The 19,759-nt window shown below is 41.8% G+C and overlaps 1 protein-coding gene across 1 annotated transcript in view; it reads left to right on the top strand.

Annotated features, from left to right (window-relative positions):
* Prkci (protein kinase C iota) overlaps positions 1-19,759 on the top strand; it is a 60,872-nt gene that overhangs the window by 31,358 nt on the left and 9,755 nt on the right. Inside the window, exons 3-13 of the mRNA XM_021157863.3 lie at positions 415-504; positions 1,538-1,588; positions 4,622-4,707; positions 6,180-6,320; positions 8,269-8,320; positions 9,593-9,651; positions 13,654-13,830; positions 14,269-14,366; positions 14,833-14,919; positions 15,162-15,297; positions 17,232-17,319. Of these exons, the coding sequence (XP_021013522.1) occupies positions 415-504; positions 1,538-1,588; positions 4,622-4,707; positions 6,180-6,320; positions 8,269-8,320; positions 9,593-9,651; positions 13,654-13,830; positions 14,269-14,366; positions 14,833-14,919; positions 15,162-15,297; positions 17,232-17,319 (1,065 nt within the window). The remainder of the gene's footprint in view (positions 1-414; positions 505-1,537; positions 1,589-4,621; positions 4,708-6,179; positions 6,321-8,268; positions 8,321-9,592; positions 9,652-13,653; positions 13,831-14,268; positions 14,367-14,832; positions 14,920-15,161; positions 15,298-17,231; positions 17,320-19,759) is intronic.

Here is a 19,759-nt window from a genome sequence, read left to right as displayed (position 1 = left end):
AAAAAGAGCTGAAAACTTGTTCTTAACCATACCCATGTGAGTGAGCCATGCCTGTCTGAAAGTGGTTAGAGTAGGTTTGCTTTTCCCCCTCCTCCTCCCCTCCTCCTCCCCCTCCCCTTCTCTCGCCCTCTCTTTCTCCCTCCCCTTCTCTCGCCCTCTTCCGTGTATGTGTGTGTGTGTGTATGTGTGTGTGTGATTAGGTGTAGAGTGGTTTTATATGTAGAAGATGGTGCATCTGATGTGTCCTTTTGTGCAACTAGAAATGGATGTGAGAACATCTGCAGAGGGAAGGGTGCCTAGGGTAGTGTCTAAGCATCTGTCCAGGTACATGCTCCCTCAGTCACAGACTATCGAATGTGCTTACTGTTATTGTGCTCAGAGGTTTGGAGACTGAGCTTTCCGTTTTGTTTTTAGGAGACCCGTGTACGGTGTCTTCTCAGTTGGAGTTAGAAGAGGCTTTCAGGCTGTACGAGCTGAACAAGGATTCTGAACTCTTGATCCATGGTGAGAGAACCATCACTTGACTCCCAAAGCTCTAATTAAGACATAACTCTTTCATTTATTATGTGTGCCCTCCTCCCCATGTAATTGGCCTTCAGATTCTTTTTCCTGGAGTAGAGCAGGTAAGACGATGCTCCCTATAGTCTAGGAGAACTGTATAGCTTTCTATGGTCTTTTAGGATACTAAAGTGTCGTCTCCCATTGTTTCACAACTTAGACATTCCTGCACAGCTTTAGAAGTCTGTTTGGGGTGGGGGCAGTGGCCACCCTTTTCTAGTGTAAAGTTTTAAAATGTTGAGAGAAATGATCAGTTATGCAGGCAGGTAGCACCTGCCTATTATCCTACAGCTTGGGAGGCAGAGGCAGGAGGAGCCAAGATACGCCACAGCAGCCTGAGCCACGTAGTGAGACCATGTCTGAAACAAACGGGAGCTGAGATGTAACTCAGTTGTGGAGTGCTTGCCTGGCGCGGTGCTAGGACTGGGAACCTGCTCTGTTCTGTGTACTCTTCCTCAGTGTGGCCCTTGGTTCACCACAGAGCACATTAGTTAACAAGATACCCTTCATTATGAAATGGTTTGTTTGGTGTGTTGATAAATTTCCAGCCTAGAATATATTCTTATATTGGAGGTTGGTACTACTCCTGGTATTAATTCACTCTGTAATTGAATGCATATCTTTTAAAAACTGATTTTTGTCATTTAGTTCTTTGTTGTACAAAAGCTCTCTGCAATGAGGATTTTTAAAGTAGTAGTGAGTTCCTTTGAGGACCAGTGTTTAAAAAGTGATTATTTACAGGGGACAGAATTAGTAATTCAAGCTTCTAATGTATTACCTATAGACACATTGATTTCCACAGAAACTTACTTTATATAGACTTGGTAAAAGCAAGGACCTTTAGTAGACTAATATTAGCCATATGATGGAATTCTGCCTCTAGGATCTCAGGGCACTTTAAGTTTCTGTTAATTTTAATTTTGTATAGTTTGTATTCTGTAAATATTCTGTTGATTAATTTTAGTTTCTTTTCTTTCAGTATTTCCATGTGTACCAGAGCGTCCTGGAATGCCTTGCCCAGGGGAAGACAGTGAGTGTTCTAGTGCTCTGCACACTTGAAGAGTCACTCACAGTGGAAAACTTAGAACTTTCTGTTTTGTTTTATTTTTTGAGGTTTCTGGCTGTCTTGGAACTCTCTTTCTAAGACCAGGCTGGCCTCCACCTCTCAGATCTGCCTGCCTCTGCCTCCTACGCGCCAGGACTAAACATGTGTGCTTCCACACCTAGCTTAAGAAATAGGACTTTTAGTTTGTGTGACTTACTCTGTTTTTCACTATAATTTAGAATATATTACAACTGCCTAAGCTGTGCTTTTGACAGATGGGACTCACCTAACTGTCTATATCTTACATGATGGAATGTTGTGCGTATAAAATGGCATGCGGCTTCATGTTTTTAAATGTTGGATGGTTTCAAATCTGTGGAAAATTTGAAACCTCTTAGAAAAAAGGATACTACATATCACCAGATTGAACAGTACTTCCTTAGCGTGTTCTGTGTGCCTCTCCTGCCTCACTCAGCATGTTCTCAGTCACTGTGTTCTTATGCTTGCTATATCATGTGAGAATAATTGACTAGACACGCCACTTCTAGGCACCTTTGTAGACAGCACATTGTTAGGAATTGTTATGGAATCTCATTTTCATTATAGTTTCACTACATATCCACGACTTCAGAAGGAAACGTAGTAAATGCTTTGCTTTGAATTACATGAAATTTCCAAGTGTCAACATTTTTTAAAAAAATATTTATTTATTTTATGTATATGAGTATACTTTCGCTGCCTTCAGACACACCAGAAGAGGGCATCAGATCCCATTACAGGTGGTTGTGAGCCACCATATGGTTGCTGGGAATTGAACTCAGGACCTCTGGAAGCAGTCAGTGCTCTTAACTGCTGAGCCGTCTCTCCAGCCCCCCAAGTATAAGTTTTTAATTGTGCTGATTTTAGTGGAAGGAGAGTAAAAGCCATGCTGGCTGGCTGTACAGAGCTGCTGCAGACAGTGACTGTCTTCTGTGCCTAGAGCCAGAATTTTGAAAGATACCTTGTAGCATATCCTGTCTAAGAGTTCCATGTCCACCCCAGCCCATTTTAAGTTTATGGTGTCCTTCCCAGGTAAAATACAGTTCCTAGTCTTTCCACTATACTGCACACTCTTTTCCCCTTTTAAAATTTAGTGGTGGAGGGCCAGCATCACCTTCTCCCCAGCAAAATAAATATTAAACTAGAGTATAGAGGAAAATTGATAACCATGACTGTGGACTCTTAGTCATTTAAATCCTTAGACAGCAGTAAACTAATAAATATATATTAGTTTATAAGAGTGTGTGGTAAGCCAAAATTTGCTGGCTCTCGAAGGAAGCGTTGGTTTTTGCAAAAGCATGTCTAGTGTTAGCAGTTTTGCACAAGGCTTCTAGCGTTCAAGGCTTCGTTCCCCAACTCCACAACGAGCAAAAAGATTTCTAAGAGCACAGTAGCTGGGACTTTGTACTTTAACTTGAAATAGTGAACTCAGTGCTATGTCTGCTTGAACATAGTTTAGAAATGTTCTCTACTGTAGTTACCACTGAGGGACGTCACCAGCACACAGTACAGTGTCTGCAGTGTCTGGGGACAGTGCGTGTCAGAGTGCTGGGTAGCCACATTACAAAGGATTAGATTTGGTTACTTGGAACCTCTGCCTCTGCGTTTAGGAATGAGACATGGCTCAGAGGTTAAGAGCCTTTGTTGCTCTTCCAGAAGTCCCATGTGGTGGCTCACAGTAACTCCAGTTCCAGGGATCCAACCTCCTTCCTCACCTCCACAGTCCTAGGCATGCACATGGCATACTTACATATGGACAAGCACTAATACACATAAAAAGTAAGCAGGAATAATAACATTCATATAAACCTTAGGAGTGGGCTAGGCTCTGGCTAAGAGGTAGAATGCTTATGTAACTAACATGTCTGAGGTCTTGGGTTCAACACCTAGTATTGTACCAGAAACAGGTCAAAAAGGATAAAAGTTTATAGTAGATGAAGTTATGTAAAATATCACTTAAAAATAACTCGCATGAAGTAAAATTAAAATGTACCTCACTACTTATAAAGGTATTATCTGTAGTGGGTGCTCACATTCTGACATCTGTATGCCTCTTTGATGTAATATCATAAGACAATATGTAACTATCTTATCTGTATTTTTAAGATATTTTTTATTTATTTTGTGTGTGTGTGCGCGCGCGCAGGCGCATACACAGATGAGTGCCTAAGAGTTTGAGAGCATCAGGACCCAGATCTCCGTCGTCTGTGTGCCTGCCATAACTGGAGTTAGAGATGCTTGTGAACTGCTTTTGATTAGGTGCTAGGAACTGAACCCAGGCCCTCTGCAGAGATAGTTCTCTAGTCCCTCCTCTATTATTTTTGCCAAAAGTATTTAGCACTGACTCTGATCACCCAGAGACAGAAAACCTGGATGTGGAGCACAGACACACTGCCTAAGGTGGAGCGAGGGCTTTGATTATGCGGAGATCAGTCGAGCCTGGACTGCACCTTGCTCCTGTTTAGAAAAGGGCAGCTTTGAAAGGCACTTTTGGAACAGCTCAATTTTGAATATGAACTTTGCACTGAGGGATGCTAAGGTTCATTCTCTAAGGCACAGCAGTTACTACGTTACTGTAGATGGCTAGAGTGCATGCCTGAGATCTTACTGTCAAATCGTTCTGAGGGGAGAGGGACTTTTGTTGGTCTTTGTTTGTTGGGAAGTTGGCTAGACAGAAGAGTAGTAGCCGTAAAATCAGGTGAAGGATGCAGGCAGGCATTCCCTTCCGCAGCCTGTCCGTGAGTTTCCGTTTTTCTCAAACATTAAAGGTGAGTCCCTTTAAAGAAAAGCGGTACTACTCACTGACTGCAGTGTGGGCACCTGGTGCTGGCTCCCATCTGGTCCTTTAGCGAATCCATTTTTCAGTTTCTAGTTTGTGTTTCTGTATTTTTTTTTTCCAGCAGTAAGTATGGGAAACTCAGATTTAATTAAGTGGCTTTATTCAAACTTGCTCTTTTTAAACTTTCAATCTTTCTTCAGAGTCCATTTACCGGAGAGGGGCACGCCGGTGGAGAAAGCTGTATTGTGCAAATGGCCACACTTTTCAAGCCAAACGTTTCAACAGGGTAAGCCTGTTTTATTGAATTCTAATATTTTGAGACGTCTCTTTTTTTTCCTTTCTATGAGAGGAAGATAGTTTGTGATTAAGGTTAATAGTCCTTTTAACAGAGGTGAGCAGCAAGGCCTTGCGCCCGTGCCGTGTCACAGCGTCACAGCACTACTTCTCAGGGCCCTGCACTCTGCTGCACTCAGAGCCTTCCCTCGAAAAATGACTCAGGGTTTTTAAAAAGGTCAGGCCCTTTTTAAATTCGATGACTGACTGTCATTAGTCTTAGGTTAAACTCCTAATGTATGCTCCTTATTGTCAAATGAGTCTGAAAAAAATATATGTTTTTAGAATTACAAAAAAAAATTATGTTTAAATGCATTCAAATTGGCAGAAATTATCAGAGTTTATTGTGTAAGCCCTTTAATCTCACTGTTTGGAAAGCAGTGATAGTAGCAAACACTCGGCCAGCTCTAACTCTGTATCAGTTTGCTGAGGCCTTTACCTGTGTTGGTTCACTAAATCCTCACAACAACCCTGTGACATAGGTACTATATATTCCCATTTTATAGATGAGAAAAATGGAGTCTTGCCTTAGAAGTTTCAGCCAGTAAGTGCAAAGGCGGGGTTTGAGTGCATGCAGTGTGCTGGAGTAGCCACCCCACCCCAACCCTTTTTTGACACAGTGCTTCCTTCCTATGTTGCAGCAGTTGCCCTGACACTTAGTATACAGCTGGAGTTAGCCTAGCACTCACGGCAGTCGCTCCTGAGTGCCTCAGTGCTGGGAGCGCCTGGTCCTAAACATCAGTGTCAGCACAAGTGCATGCCAGGGGCCCTGGCATCACTGAGATTTGGGCACCAAGCTCTAGGAGAGCGGGGCTTTGGCTTGCCCTCTGCACAGTCTGCAAGGCTGCATGCTTTATTAGCCACTTTGTTCTGTGTTCATTACTGGGACATTTTTGTGAAGATGAGAATTTCTTGAGTTTGACATTGGAAAGCAGCATGGTTGTATATTCGCTGTCTCTTTGAAACCCACAGTCTTGTTCATTTTCACTGGTCTGCAATAACCTTTGAAGAAAAATTATGCGTGAGGAAATTTTGTTTTGTTTGATTTTTCCCATAGGCTGACAACTGATGTCATGATGAGGATTTAATTAGAGAAGAAAAGCCACTTATTTTTAAATAGCTTAGGTTTATTTGTTTGACTTTTTTGAGACAGAGTCTCACTCTATAGCTTTGACTGGCCTGGCAATCACTATGTAGACCAGGCTGGCCTTGAACTCTGTGTGTGTGTGCCTCTGCATCATGAATGCTGGGATTAAAGGCATAGTGAGCAAACTATTGGGAAATAACTGGGAGACTGGTTATGAAACCCTGGCGGGCCTGGAACTCCCAGTGATCCACCTGCCTCTGTCTCCTGAGTGCTGGGATTGATGGTGAGGGCCAGCATGCCTGGCTGTGATAAAGTGATCTTGAATTTACTCTTTGCAGCGCGCCCACTGTGCCATCTGCACAGACAGAATCTGGGGCCTTGGACGACAAGGATACAAGTGCATCAACTGCAAACTGCTGGTTCATAAGAAGTGCCACAAGCTGGTCACAATTGAGTGTGGGCGGCACTCTCTGCCACCGGTAAGGCATGGGGTTCTGCTAGTTATATACACGTGTAGGTGCTTCATTTAACAAGGCTGAAACAGGACGGTATTGTAGAACTACATCTCAGGAAGTCTTGAAACTGTCTATAGCCTCATTATTTTAGCATAATAAATAGTATATGTCTTGACCATACATTGTTTATTCTGTTGTTGAACATTTAGATCATTTTCTAGGTTTTCCTATAAAGAAAATCATAGTGAACTTCTGGCAAATAAATCTTAATTCCTTAAAGGTCCAGTAGTAGAGTTACTTGGTTAAAGGATACACATTTTTAGAAAGATCAGGATGTATTTTATATTGTCCAGTAGAATGATCATCCCATGTTTATTCCTAGAACCTTGTTCTAGGAACCTTTCTGTTGTGTTGTGCCATGACTAATAGCTGCTTGGGGAAGGAGAGGACTTACTTGGCTTGTGCCAACAGGTGACCATCCGTCAGAGAGGGAAGTCAGGCAGGAGCTCATGGGAGAACTCAGGCTGTGGATCGAGCGGTGCTGTTTACTACCTCTCACGCGCATGCTCAGCTACCTTTCTTATGCAGCCAGGCCCATTTAGCCAGGGTAGCACCGTTCATAGTGGATCCGTCAGCAGTCAGGAAGAACCCCTCGGTGATGTCCACTCTGGTGGAGGCAGTTCTTCATCAGAAGTTCCATCTCCCCAGGTGCCAAGTTGACAGCCAGCCTGTTTGTGAAAATGGGTCGTTATTGTGGGTAGCTCATTTCTGTGAGGATTATTTGGCTGATTTGTTCAAGTTTTTAAGACTGAATTTATAGTTTGGGGGTTGGGGGGTGGGTTCCAGGTTTTAGGGAAGAAAAGAAATACTAAAAATTGTAAGCATAATTTACCCAACTTCCTGTTTGTTCTGGTTATTAACTGTCAATCAACACAAAGTAGAATTACCTGGGAAGTCTTAATGAGGAATTACGTCAAGTGGATTTTGGGTGGTGAGATTGTTTTGCTCCGTAATTGAGGTAGCATGACCCTCTCTGAGCGAGGCGGTACCCACGCAGGAGTGGACCTGGATGCATGACTAGAGAAAGCTGCAGGCCTGCCTGTGTCCATTCCTCTTATGCTTTCACTGGGACTGTCATGGCACTAGCTGCTTCGTGTCTTCCTTGACCCTCCTCCATGGTGAATGGACACATCCTGGAATTCATTGTTACCCTTCTCAGCTGAGGTGCTCGTTTGTCAGTATATTTTATCACAGGAATGAAAATGAGTTTCCTTGAATAGTCTTAGTTGGTATGCACATGTATGGGAGGAAGGAGGTGGCCAGGGTGAGCGAGTGTATGAGATGTCGGGATGGGTACTGAGTGCATGCTTAGCGTGAAGGCATCCTAGAGTTAGAACTGCATACCTCCTCCTCATCGTATGAATTAGGGACAGTTGGGCTGGGTAAGCCTTGTCCCTAGGGTGCTGGCAGGGCCTTGGTTGAGTCCTTGTCCCAGAGGTATTTGTTCCTGTTTTATGGCCCATTAATATTTTTGAGAATATATAGAAAAATAGGAAACCTACAAAATATTGTGTATAGATTTAAGAGGTTTATAGAATCTTACAGCCAACCTCTGGATCATAGCAAGAACTCCTGTTCTAAAACCTTTCTGCCAGAGATTTAAAATGCAGCTCAGAGAAAAAAAGGTAATTTAGAAAGGGGAATCACAGTAGATAGTTCAGTTTTATTTTCAATTGACCTGAAGTCACTGTGTTTTTCTTTTTTTCTGAAAAAAGTACAAAGTCACATCATTCATAGGAGTATTGTATGGCTTTATAGAGTTAAGTATTATAATGATAATGTCATTTAGAGTTTTTCACAGTTAAGTCTTAGTATGATACATGTCATTGAAATACTGTCATTTCTGGATTTATAGAGGTTTTGGGAACTTAAAGAAAATCTTCTAAGTCACTGTCTTTGGCAATGTTTGTAGGAACCCATGATGCCAATGGACCAGACCATGCATCCAGACCACACACAGACAGGTGAGTGGGAGCAGCCGGCCGAGGCGCTGTGGGCGCTTGCTTAAAGTGTCATTTCTCATAGTAGGGCAGCTGGCTTCCTTCCTTCCTCCCTTCCTTCCTTCCTTTTGTTTTTTGAGACAGGGTTTCTCTGTGTAGCCATGGCTGTCCTAGAACTCACTCTGTAGACCAGGGTGGCCTCAGAGATTCACCTACCTCTCTGCCTCCCAAGTGCTGGGATTAATGGTGTGTGCCACCACCACCTGGCTTATTCTTTCTTTCTTTTTTGAATTAGCATACAGAGTATAAGATTTCATTATAGCATTTTCAGATAAAACTGGTTGCTTCTCCTCTCCTGTTTTCTCTTACATTTCCCCTATCCTAAGCCCTTCTGCCCCCAGGAGCCTCCTCTCCACTGTTTTGCAGTAACTTTTTTTAAGTCTAAGTTTAAAAGCATATTGTACCTAAGGATATTTTGTGGTGGTAAAACTGGTCACAATATTTTAGTATACATATTTGAAAAACCAACTGTGTAAACTAACAATTGGCTTTCCCAGGTCAAAAAACTTCTTTTGAGAATCCTTTAAATTCAGCAAACCTAGTTTCTTTTTCATAGTGAGAAAGTACAGAGGTGTTTGGAGCCATGCTGACTGTTCCGGAAATGTGGGTACAGCATAGCAGACTGACTGTGTGAGACGAGTGTAGTGTTAAACATGTACTTGGGAAACTCTGAAGCTAAAAGAAACTTTCTGGAAGGGCAGACGGGTCCATTGGTCATAGAAGAAGCTTGAAGAGTCTGAGCCAAGGGCCTTGTCACTCCCAGCATCAGCAGCCTTGAGGAGTAGAGCCCGGCCTTGTCAGCCCTTCATCTCTGATGGTCAGGGGCTCTTAAAGTGGAGACAAGAGCTGAAGACCATGGGCCTGCCATTGTCTTGGGGTGTGAGAGCATTAAGTAGGACATGCAGTCACATGCACAGAGCAAGTTATTCCTAAGGAGGAAGAGCAGAGTTGAGTGCTGAGTGGGCACCCTTCTCTGCCCTCGGGGCCGGGAGGGTGTTTCCCTGGCTGTCCTGGAACTCAGATCTGTCTGCCTCCGCCTCTCCAAATACTGGGACTAAAGATGTGACCCACCACTGCCTGGGCCACAACTCTTAATATATAATTTAGGACAAATATTAAACTTTAATTAAACTTACTCACATGTAAAAACTAAAGAAAAGCCAGGAAAAGAAAAATTTTAAGTAAAATTCATTATTAATTATTTTTCTTTTTTAATATTTGGATTTGAATTTTCAGTAATTCCATATAATCCTTCAAGTCATGAGAGTTTGGACCAAGTTGGTGAAGAAAAGGAGGTAAGATAATTTATCTAACTATGTACAGTGTCTTTAGCTCTTTAGAAAGACATAATCTTTAAGAATATAACACTTTGACCTGCTTAGATATTAGATCATAGTAGTAAAATATGAGGATTGTATTTAATGATTTTAGAGTTTTATTTTGATTTAACTTTTTAATTAAATAATTTTAATTATGAAATAATTTGAAAATTTATCACTTTAAGATAGCATCCTTACCCTTCTTCTTTCTCTTTCTAGTGTTTGATGGGTATGTTATTTTTGGCTTCTCTTGTTTAACTTTCAACTGTTACTATCAAAATTATGGACAAAATATTGTAGCAAAGTATTATCTACACTGCCCAGTTAAATTCTTTCTGAACACACAGTGGTTAATCTTGTCCACACACTTGCTTTACTCCATCATAATTTTGAAGTAAATCTGTTGATCCCAATTTTTTTTTAAAGATTTATTTATTATTTTATGTAAGTACACTGTAGCTGTCTTCAGACACACCAGAAGAAGGCATCAGATCTCATTACAGATAGTTATGAGCCACCATGTGGTTGCTGGGATTTGAACTCAGGACCTTTAGAAGAGCAGTCAGTATTCTTAACCACTGAGCCATCTCTCCAGTCCCCCCAATTTTTAAAATGACATTTTTTTTTTGTGGGGGTGTCAAGTTCTTATGTAGCCCAGGCTGGCCTGGAACTCCCTGCATAGCTGAGGATGGCTCAGTCTCTTGATCCTCCTCACTCTGCTTCCCAGATTGTGGGATTACAGATATGCAGCACCCTGCCCAGCCAGCTGCACACATATGTCCGCCCTGCTTATTTCTCCCTCCCCTTCCTCCCTCCTCTTCCTCCTCCTCCTCCTTCTTTTTTTTTTTCAAGACAGGGTTTCTCTGGCTCTCCTGGAACTCACTCTGTAGACCAGACTGGCCTCGAACTCAGAAATCCGCCTGCCTCTGCCTCCCGAGTGCTGGGATTAAAGGCGTGCGCCACCACGCCCGGCTTCTCTCTTTCTTTTTTTTCTTTCTTTCTTAGACCACATGTTTACTTTTACATTGCCAGGGTTGTTAGCACTATAGGCCATCCCACCAATGTAACAAAACCTTTCTTGTTTTGTTCATAGTGAGTCAGACAAAGGAAGAAAACCCTAATAATAAGGCCTGAGACCTCTGTTCTGAGCCCATGTGTTGCAAATGCTTCTCTGACCTGCTCCTTGGGCTCTTTTAGTTCCTTTCTGCTCCTTTTAAAACTGATGGCATTTTTATCATTATCATCGTTATCCATACTGCTTGGTTGCTCACTATTGAGATTTGAAGACCTTTTAAATGATAGGCACATATATAGCAAACACCCAAACGATGACATACAGCTAGATGAATTTCCATGCAGTGAGCACTATGTAATGGCCTCTCAGAAGAAAGATCCACCAGCACTCCACAGCCTGGCTTGTAGCTTCTGGTCACCGGCAGTCCCTTCTCCCCTGCCCTAAAACTAACCATGGTCTGTACCCCTTGGATTACCTTTGCCTTCCTTTGCTCTCCTTCCAGCTATCGAAACAGACTCTTACGACATGCAAGTCTCTGCCATCCTGCATGGCACATAGATGCATAAGCAGAACAGTCTCCCTTGGTTTTATCATTTCAATTTGTCTGTCCACTGGTCAGTCTTCCCTTCAGGTGGCATTATTACGATGCATTATGAGGAGACAACTGGCCCTGCTGGTGAAAGGCTGTCATCCCACCCCCTCAGAAGGCTGAGGCACAAGGATAACTTTAAGGGCCTTCTGGCTACTGAGCAAGCTCAGAGCCAGCCTGGGCAACCTAGTGAAGACCTGTTTCAGAATGAAAATTGAAAAATTGTTTGGAGAAGTGTTTAGTGGTAAAACACTAACTTAGCATACATGAGATCCTGGGTTCAGTCTTTCATATCACATAAAATACATAAAAATCAGTCCCCAGTATTGCATGAAAATGTGACATGTAAGTAAATAAACAAGTTAAGTGCATGACGAGTCACCATGCTGAGTCACATGTAAATTTCACTGGAAGAGACAGTGCTGGTCTTTATTCATGAGTTTACACTGCCATCAACAGTAAAGCTTTAGGGCTGAAGAGATGGCTCAGTGGTTAAGAGCACTGGCTGCTCTTCCAAAGGCCCTGAGTTCAAATCCCAGCAATCACATGGTGACTCACAACCATCCGTAATGAGATCTGATGCCCTCTTCTGGTGTGTCTGAAGACAGCTACAGTGTACTTATAATAAACAAACAAACAAACAAACAAAACAGGAATATTCTAGTTGTTCCTCATTTGTCCATGCGTTGTCCAGTCCTTTGGCAGGACGTGGCAATGGATGATTTTTTAAAATTGTTTTTAAGCTTGTCATTCTATTATTGGCTTATATATGCTGCAACCTTAAAATTTACTACAAGCTGTCAACGCTTTGATCATTTTCCAGAAGATGTATTTTAAATTAAACTCAGCATTTGAAGTTCAGTCCCTCTCTTCCTGTCAGCAGTGCCATTTCTGCCATGTTTTAAGATTCCACTTGTGTGGGTGGGGGCTTAAAGCGGTGCTCTTTCTCTAGACTTGCCCACCTTTACCCTCTGCTCTCTATTGCTAGTGTCTGCCCTTTTCCAACTACTGTCTTATCCTCTGGAAGAACTAGATTAGTATTTTCTTTAATGTGAGTTTAGTACTAGGACATATAACTACTATAAGTTTTAAATGTGAATATATATGATTTATTTTCTGTTTTGCTTGCATGTATGTCTGTGGGCCACGTGTGCCTGTGCTTTAAGCAGTCAGATCCCCTAGGACTGGAGTCATAGACAACTGTGGCTGTTATGTAGATGCTGGGAATGGAACCAGGATCCTCTGGAAGAGCAGCCAGTGCCTGTGACCACTGAGCCACCTCTCCGGCCCACGGCCATTCTTTTTTAAATGATTTTTTTTATTGTTTTTAATTATTTGTGCAGTGTGTATGTATGGTGGGTCGGTGTACGAGAGTACATGAGCCTGCTGAGGCCAGAGAGTCATATTTGGAGTAGTCCTTTTATTTCTCTCTCTTCTCCCCTCCCCTCTCCTCCCCTCTTCTTTTTTTTTTTTTTTTTTTTTTGGTTTTTCGAGACAGGGTTTCTCTGTGTAGCCCTGGCTGTCCTAGAACTCACTCTGTAGACCAGACTGGCCTCGAACTCAGAAATCCACCTGCCTCTGCCTCCCAAGTGCTGGGATTAAAGGAGTGCACCGCCACCGCCAGGCTCTTCTTTATCCTTTTCACCAGAGGACCCCTGCTTTATCTCGTGGGACACTTGATTACATGTTGCTGGCTTTGCAGTATTGAGCTATAGGCATGGTCCCTGCATGTGTTCTTTTTGGTCTTGTGAGTATCTTATAAAAGATTAGCTTCAAGGATCTGCATAAATTGACAGAAGCTTCAATTTCTAGTTTTGAATGAATTATGAGGATTACTTTGCCATCTCTTCATCTAATATGGACTCTATTGTTAGCAGAACTGCCTCATGTCTGTTTCCTGCCTATAGCATCTCATAGACCGTGGAGTACATCCTCTCACGGGCTCAGATTGCGTTTATTCAGCTTCTACCAGATCCTAGCAGACTCTTCTATGTATTTTAACTTAAATTCCAGCTACCAGTGTTAGCCTGTCCACATGTTTTATTTCTTTATCAGGGCTGCCTCTGTTCTGCAGTCACAAAAGTCAGAATCCCTTTCATTCATGTCTCTCTGTAGTGCTTGTTCTTAAAATTGCTCAGGTCCTTTTAAAGGTCCTTTACCATTCCTCAGATTTCACCTCTGTCCATACTATTTCTTTACTCATAGGTTCATCATGTCTCTTAAAGATTGAATGTTTTAGAATATATATATATAGGGAAAAGAGTTAAGAACTGAAAATATCTTTATGTTAAGAAAATACCTTAAAATCATTCTCATTAGAACAGTTTGTTAGAAATAAAAGTTTTTAAAAGGTTGTTGCTGTAACTCTCCACAGGCAATGAATACCAGGGAGAGTGGTAAAGCGTCGTCGAGTCTAGGTCTGCAGGATTTCGATTTGCTTCGAGTTATAGGGAGAGGAAGTTACGCCAAAGTACTGTTGGTTCGGTTAAAAAAAACAGATCGCATTTATGCAATGAAAGTTGTGAAGAAAGAGCTCGTCAATGACGATGAGGTAAGTGTGGGGCGGGGGGTGTCACTGTTTCTAGACAGACCTCGCATGCGCGAGACGCTGGGTGCAATCCAGAGTACCACACATCCATGTACACACATGCACACGCACACACACACACACACACACACACACACACACACACTATTTCAGTGTTTATGGGTTATTTTCTAGGCACATGCTTTAGGTAAAAATAAAGTCAGAGCATATTATCACCAAGGGAAATATTATTTGAGCTTTCCTTGCTTTCTAGACGATTTCATAATACTGGATATTTGTTAATGGTACTCTCTCTTTGTATAAGGTTTGTTTCATGACAGTGACTGGTTTTGATATTTAGTCTATTTGGTTAACACTTGTGATCATTGACTTGCTAAGAACAAATTTATTATTAGTTTGGGTCATTTCATTTGACATAGATTTCTTTGGTATTTTAAATAGGATATTGATTGGGTGCAGACAGAGAAGCATGTGTTTGAGCAGGCGTCCAATCACCCTTTTCTTGTCGGGCTGCATTCTTGCTTCCAGACAGAAAGCAGGTAAGGCTAAAGGACAACAGGTGTCATTAGGTGTCATACTTTCTGGCGTGTTATATAAGAAGACTCTGTTTCCCAGAATTCTTGAAGTAGGAGGACTACTTATAACTTCCTGCTACAGTCAGTGATGTCGCTCATAGACATAGAAGGAAGAAAAAGGGAGCGGGGAGGGGCTCTTCAGAAACAGCAGTAGCTAGCCAACCCTTCACATATCCTCCGGGTTCTCACCTTATGACATAATGTCTCGTTACCTGAAGTGACAGTTAAACATGACTCACCTAGTTCCTAAGATTGCAGTGAAACTACTAAGAGTGGGATCGATTGGTGCAGAAGTAGAAGTTGGGTCACACCGGGTCACGTGTGTCCCCTAAGGTCAAAGGGTGAGTCATCTCAAGAGCCTTCATGCTGCTCTGTGGGAAATGCCAGGAGCCGTACGACTAACTGACGTGTGGTTCTTGCCTCTTCTCAGGTTGTTTTTTGTCATAGAATATGTAAATGGAGGGGACCTCATGTTTCATATGCAGCGACAGAGAAAACTTCCTGAAGAGCATGCCAGGTAAGTTGTTTTGTTTTTTTTGCTCAGGGCTGCCTGACCTTTTATGTCTGCTAGTTGAAACAGTACATAAACAGGTTATCTTGTTACAGTTTATTCTTTGTAAGTCAGGAGGTAGTTAAGTTACATAATATATTATATCTATCACATATTATTATAATCTGTTGTTTGTGTTCATTATGTGTTTAGGGTTTTGCAGATGGTTATTATTCATAGCAAAGCCATATTTTTTTTTTCAATTTAAGGTTTTACTCTGCAGAAATCAGTCTAGCACTGAATTATCTTCATGAGCGAGGGATAATTTATAGAGATTTGAAGTTGGACAATGTACTGCTGGACTCTGAAGGACACATTAAACTCACTGACTACGGCATGTGTAAGGTGAGAGACCCTCCGGATGGCTTGTAGCCTGTCAGCTAAGTAACTTCACACTTAGATGGGAAGAGATCACTGCCTTGTTGAGGATATTTGAGAATTCTGGTCTGAAGACAAGTGTACTCCCTGGCCATTTGGCCACTTGCAGAACTCCATGTCTTCTGTGATGTGTGTTATAAATGGGTCACTTTTTAAAAATTGGTTGTAGCTTTTTTGTTATACTTTTGAAGAAAATTTGGAAATAATATTACCTACAGTCCTGTTACGTTAACACAGTATTTACATGCCACCTTCCAAGCTTTTACCATTTATCAGACCTGAACCTACTTTCACATTTTTCCTAGGAGTCTTTTTATATTTAAATTTTAAATCTCTGACATACAATATGGCATACAATCAAGTAAGCATTTTACTTTATCTCAGAATATGTCTATTAATGCTATTTTATTCCATTGGCAACAGTGTTTTATTTAGAGGTTTGATCTTTTCCGACAAAATGTCTAGAGAACTATTCTACTTATTAATCCTGCCCTAACAAAACATCTGCGAGTATATGAGTGTATGCACTGCATCCCCATCCATCAGGAGGAGGTAGCATAAACACTCACATGGTAATGAGGATTTAATGTTACCCCTGCACACCTTATATTAGGTAGTAAAGTCATGCAGTGTATAAAACTCAAGACCATTTTTCCTGTCATGCACCTTAAATCATTCTCTTTGTAACTAGTGAAGAGGGCTAAGTCACTGGGTCCCCTGCACGCCTCATTTGTATTCATGATACCTTTTTGCTGTCATGGTTTTCCCATAGTGTTCTTCTCTCTGGTTTTAAAGCTCATCACAATAATAATGGATTCTTAAGTTCCAAGGGCAGATGAAAAATATGCAGAGTATTAATCTGCAAGTTAGAACAGTGTTTTGGATTTTTTAGTTACTATCTGAATATTAGTTAAAATTACAGGTAGCTTGAGGAGGCAGAGGCACGGTGACACACCTCTTAGGGTGAAGCAGGGTGGTCATGAGCTCAAGGCCAGCGTGGACTGGACAGCAAGAGTTTGCCCACCGAGCCATCTTCCCAGCCTGGGAGGAACCTTTCTTTCATGACTTTCTGTCCTTCCCTTGTCCCCCAAACATGTATGTCCATATTTATACGGTGATGTGAGTATATGGGACACATTTGGTGGTTGGCTTGGTTTTAGTTTGTCTTTGTTTTGGTAGGCGTTTCTGTTTGGCTTGGTTTTATTCCTTAGAAACAAAATACTGGTGTGTAGCTGAGGTTGACCCTGAAGTAACAATCCTCCTGTTTCAGTCTTCCAAGTGCTGGGATTACACGTGGACCACCATGCTTTTTTAAGTCGTCTAAAAGTTACTGTTTATTAGTTATTGGTGTATAGGATATGTTTTCTGAATGTTGAAACCTCATAATCAAAGACCATGAAATTTTCCTACTGTGTTCATTTTTATTCTTTTTAAAAAATGTTAGTAGGTATATAGAAACTTATATTTGTTACAGCTCTTGATGGGTGTTCCATTTATTACTGGGTTTTCTCTACTTAGTTTATTTGTGCATCGTTCACCTTCCTACAGCTATTAAAATATCAAAGCAGAAGACACACTCCATAGGAGACAAAGCATCACAGTGTCGACAGTCATGCAGTCTTCACCTTAGTCACGTGACCTCTGGTTTCGTAGTAAATTTTAATAAATGTTATTTTAAAAGCAGTTTTATGTTAACTGAATTGACTTTAGCAACGTCTAATGTGAATAAGTTTTCTTTTACTCTGTTTAGTAGTAATCACTGTTCCTAGTGATGCTGTTCAGGTTTAACATATTGCATATACATGCTAAGTTTAGACACATGAAATGGAATAGGTAAATGTAAAATGGTGTTGTCTCTTATCTTTTCCCCTTCTTCTCCTTTCCTTTTTCCCCCATGAAAGGAAGGATTGCGGCCTGGAGATACAACCAGCACTTTCTGCGGCACTCCCAATTACATTGCTCCTGAGATCTTAAGAGGAGAAGATTATGGTAATAAATTAATAGGTGGTATTTTAGGTGTTGCTATAATTGGTACCAATACAACATAAATAGTATCGCATTTTAATATTCATTAATATATAAGCCTTCCTTAGTTTAGTTAAGGGTCTGGAGACTCTCAGATTCTGAAACTGGACCCACCCAAAAAAGGTTTGGCATTTGGGGGAATTACATTTAAATAGTATTTTACTAGTGACAAGCACTAAACAGTGGCAAGAACTGTGGTAAACAGTTCACTCTAAATTCCCTCACAAGCCTTCTGAGGTACATGTTGACTTGTTTGACAAAGAAGGGAAGCAATGTACAGAAAAGCTTAAATTATATGCCTGGGTCACAAAAGCCAAGGAAGTGCCCAGGTATGTAGGTACTTATTAACGCATCAGCTATGTCAGTCCAGGGTCACGAACTTCAGAAGATTGTTCAGATTCAGGGGGTATTTCCCTTAGTGTTCTAGAAGTTCCTAAAGGCTGGGGGCTTGATAGGTACCAGGAAGTACCTACCTACCTTCCTTCCTTCCTTCCTTCCTTCCTTTCTTCCTTCCTTCTCTTTACAGAGTTAGGGTGTCTCTACATAACCCTGGCTGCCCTGGAACTTGTTCTGTAACAAGGTTGGCCTCTAACTCAGTTCCTCCTGCCTCTGCCTCCTTAGTGCTGGGATTTAAAGTATGGATCTCTGGCGCCCATTAATTTTCTTCACATTTATTTTTATTAGTTCTTTTGAGACTTTCCTACAATATATTTTGATCACATCTACTTTCCTGGTCCTCTTATATGCCCCCACTGCCAACTTCCCTAATCCAGCTTCGTCTCCTCTTGCTTTTTACCCAGCTAGTCCATGCTGCCCTTATGTTCTTGGATCTGTGGACTTCCACGGGAGCATGGTCAGCTTGCAGGAAACAACTCTTTTAGATAAAAGAGTTAGCTCTCCTGTAGCTATCACTTGCCATAGCCCCGCCTGTCCACCTCCCTTACCATGCTGGGATCTGGTCTGACTTGAATTTACACAGGGCTTGTGCATGTTATCCCAGTTTTTGTGAGCTTGTGTGTACAGCTGCCCTACTATGTTACCCCAGTTTTTGTGAGCTTGTGTGTACAGCTGCCCTACTATGTTATCCCAGTTTTTGTGAGCTTGTGTGTACAGCTGCCCTGCTGTGTCTGGAGACTTGTTTGTGTTCGTCCTCCACCTCTGGTTGTTACAGTCTTCCCCCTTTTCTACAATGTCTCCCTATGCTTGGGAGGAGGAACATATATGTTGGGAGAAATATTAAAAAATGAACCGGCATGTTCCCGATCTTGTGCATCTGCCTCAGCAGCCTGGCCAGCAATGGCCGACCTGTTTTTATCTCATGGAGACTCTCTGACCTAGAGTTCCCAAAACATCTCCACCCAGCTGGCTAAGTTCCCACTGGTGGATTATCTACCATGCCAGCCCTAAGATTCAATCCCCCAAGGCCTGTGTAGTACACCTCAGGCAAACCCATGCTTTGCCATCATACCTTTCTCTCTTGAACCCAGAAGAGCCGATGCTTGAAGGAAAATGCAACACAAACTTAGTTCAGAAACAATTGCTGCCACAACAACTAAAATCCTAACTTGTAAGCCTTATTGAATCTAAATCCTCCAGTGGTGAAATCCTGATGGATCCGCCATTGAATCTGGGAGACACTTGTAATTACATCTTGTCCATACGCTATCCCTGTTTAAAAAGACCTAACTCTCTCCTGCTTCCTCTCTTCCTCCATCCAACTGGAAAGTCCCTCCTACTCACCCAGTGATTGGCTCCTTTAATCATTAGGGGGTTGGTTCACAAGAAGTCGCCTGAGTATGTGTGACTCATTCCTTGTCTGCAATCCCTCCCAGGAGAGTGGAATTAGTATCAACATACAAACAGCACCAGGCCCATCCACAACACATACAGATTTTCGTTTTAGGGTTGCTTGGACCAAGTATTTCTGTAGTTTTTAGTGCCTACCATATTATTTATACTCTAATTAGAATTTGCTTTTCCATTATGTTTACATTTCCATCTCATGATAAAATAAATTTCTGGGGGACTGGAGAGATGGCTCAGTGGTTAAGAGCACTGACTGCTCTTCCAGAGGTCCTGAGTTCAATTCCCAGCAACCACATGGTGGCTCACAACCATCTATAATGGGATCTGATGCTCTCTTCTGGTGTGTCTGAAGACAGCTACAATATACTCAAACACATAAAATAAATAAATAAAATCTTTTAAAAAAATAAAAAATAGGGCTGGTGAGATGGCTCAGTGGGTAAGGGCACCCGACTGCTCTTCCGAAGGTCAGGAGTTCAAATCCCAGCAACCACATGGTGGCTCACAACCATCCTTAACGAAATCTGACTCCCTCCTCTGGAGTGTCTGAGGACAGCTACAGTGTACTTACATATAATAAGTAAATTAAAAAAAAAAA

This window comes from Mus caroli, unplaced genomic scaffold (assembly GCF_978045245.1).
Source record: "Mus caroli unplaced genomic scaffold, Mus_caroli_1 scaffold_3, whole genome shotgun sequence".
Lineage (NCBI taxonomy): Eukaryota > Metazoa > Chordata > Mammalia > Rodentia > Muridae > Mus > Mus caroli.
This window is presented reverse-complemented; position numbering and strand designations above follow the sequence as displayed.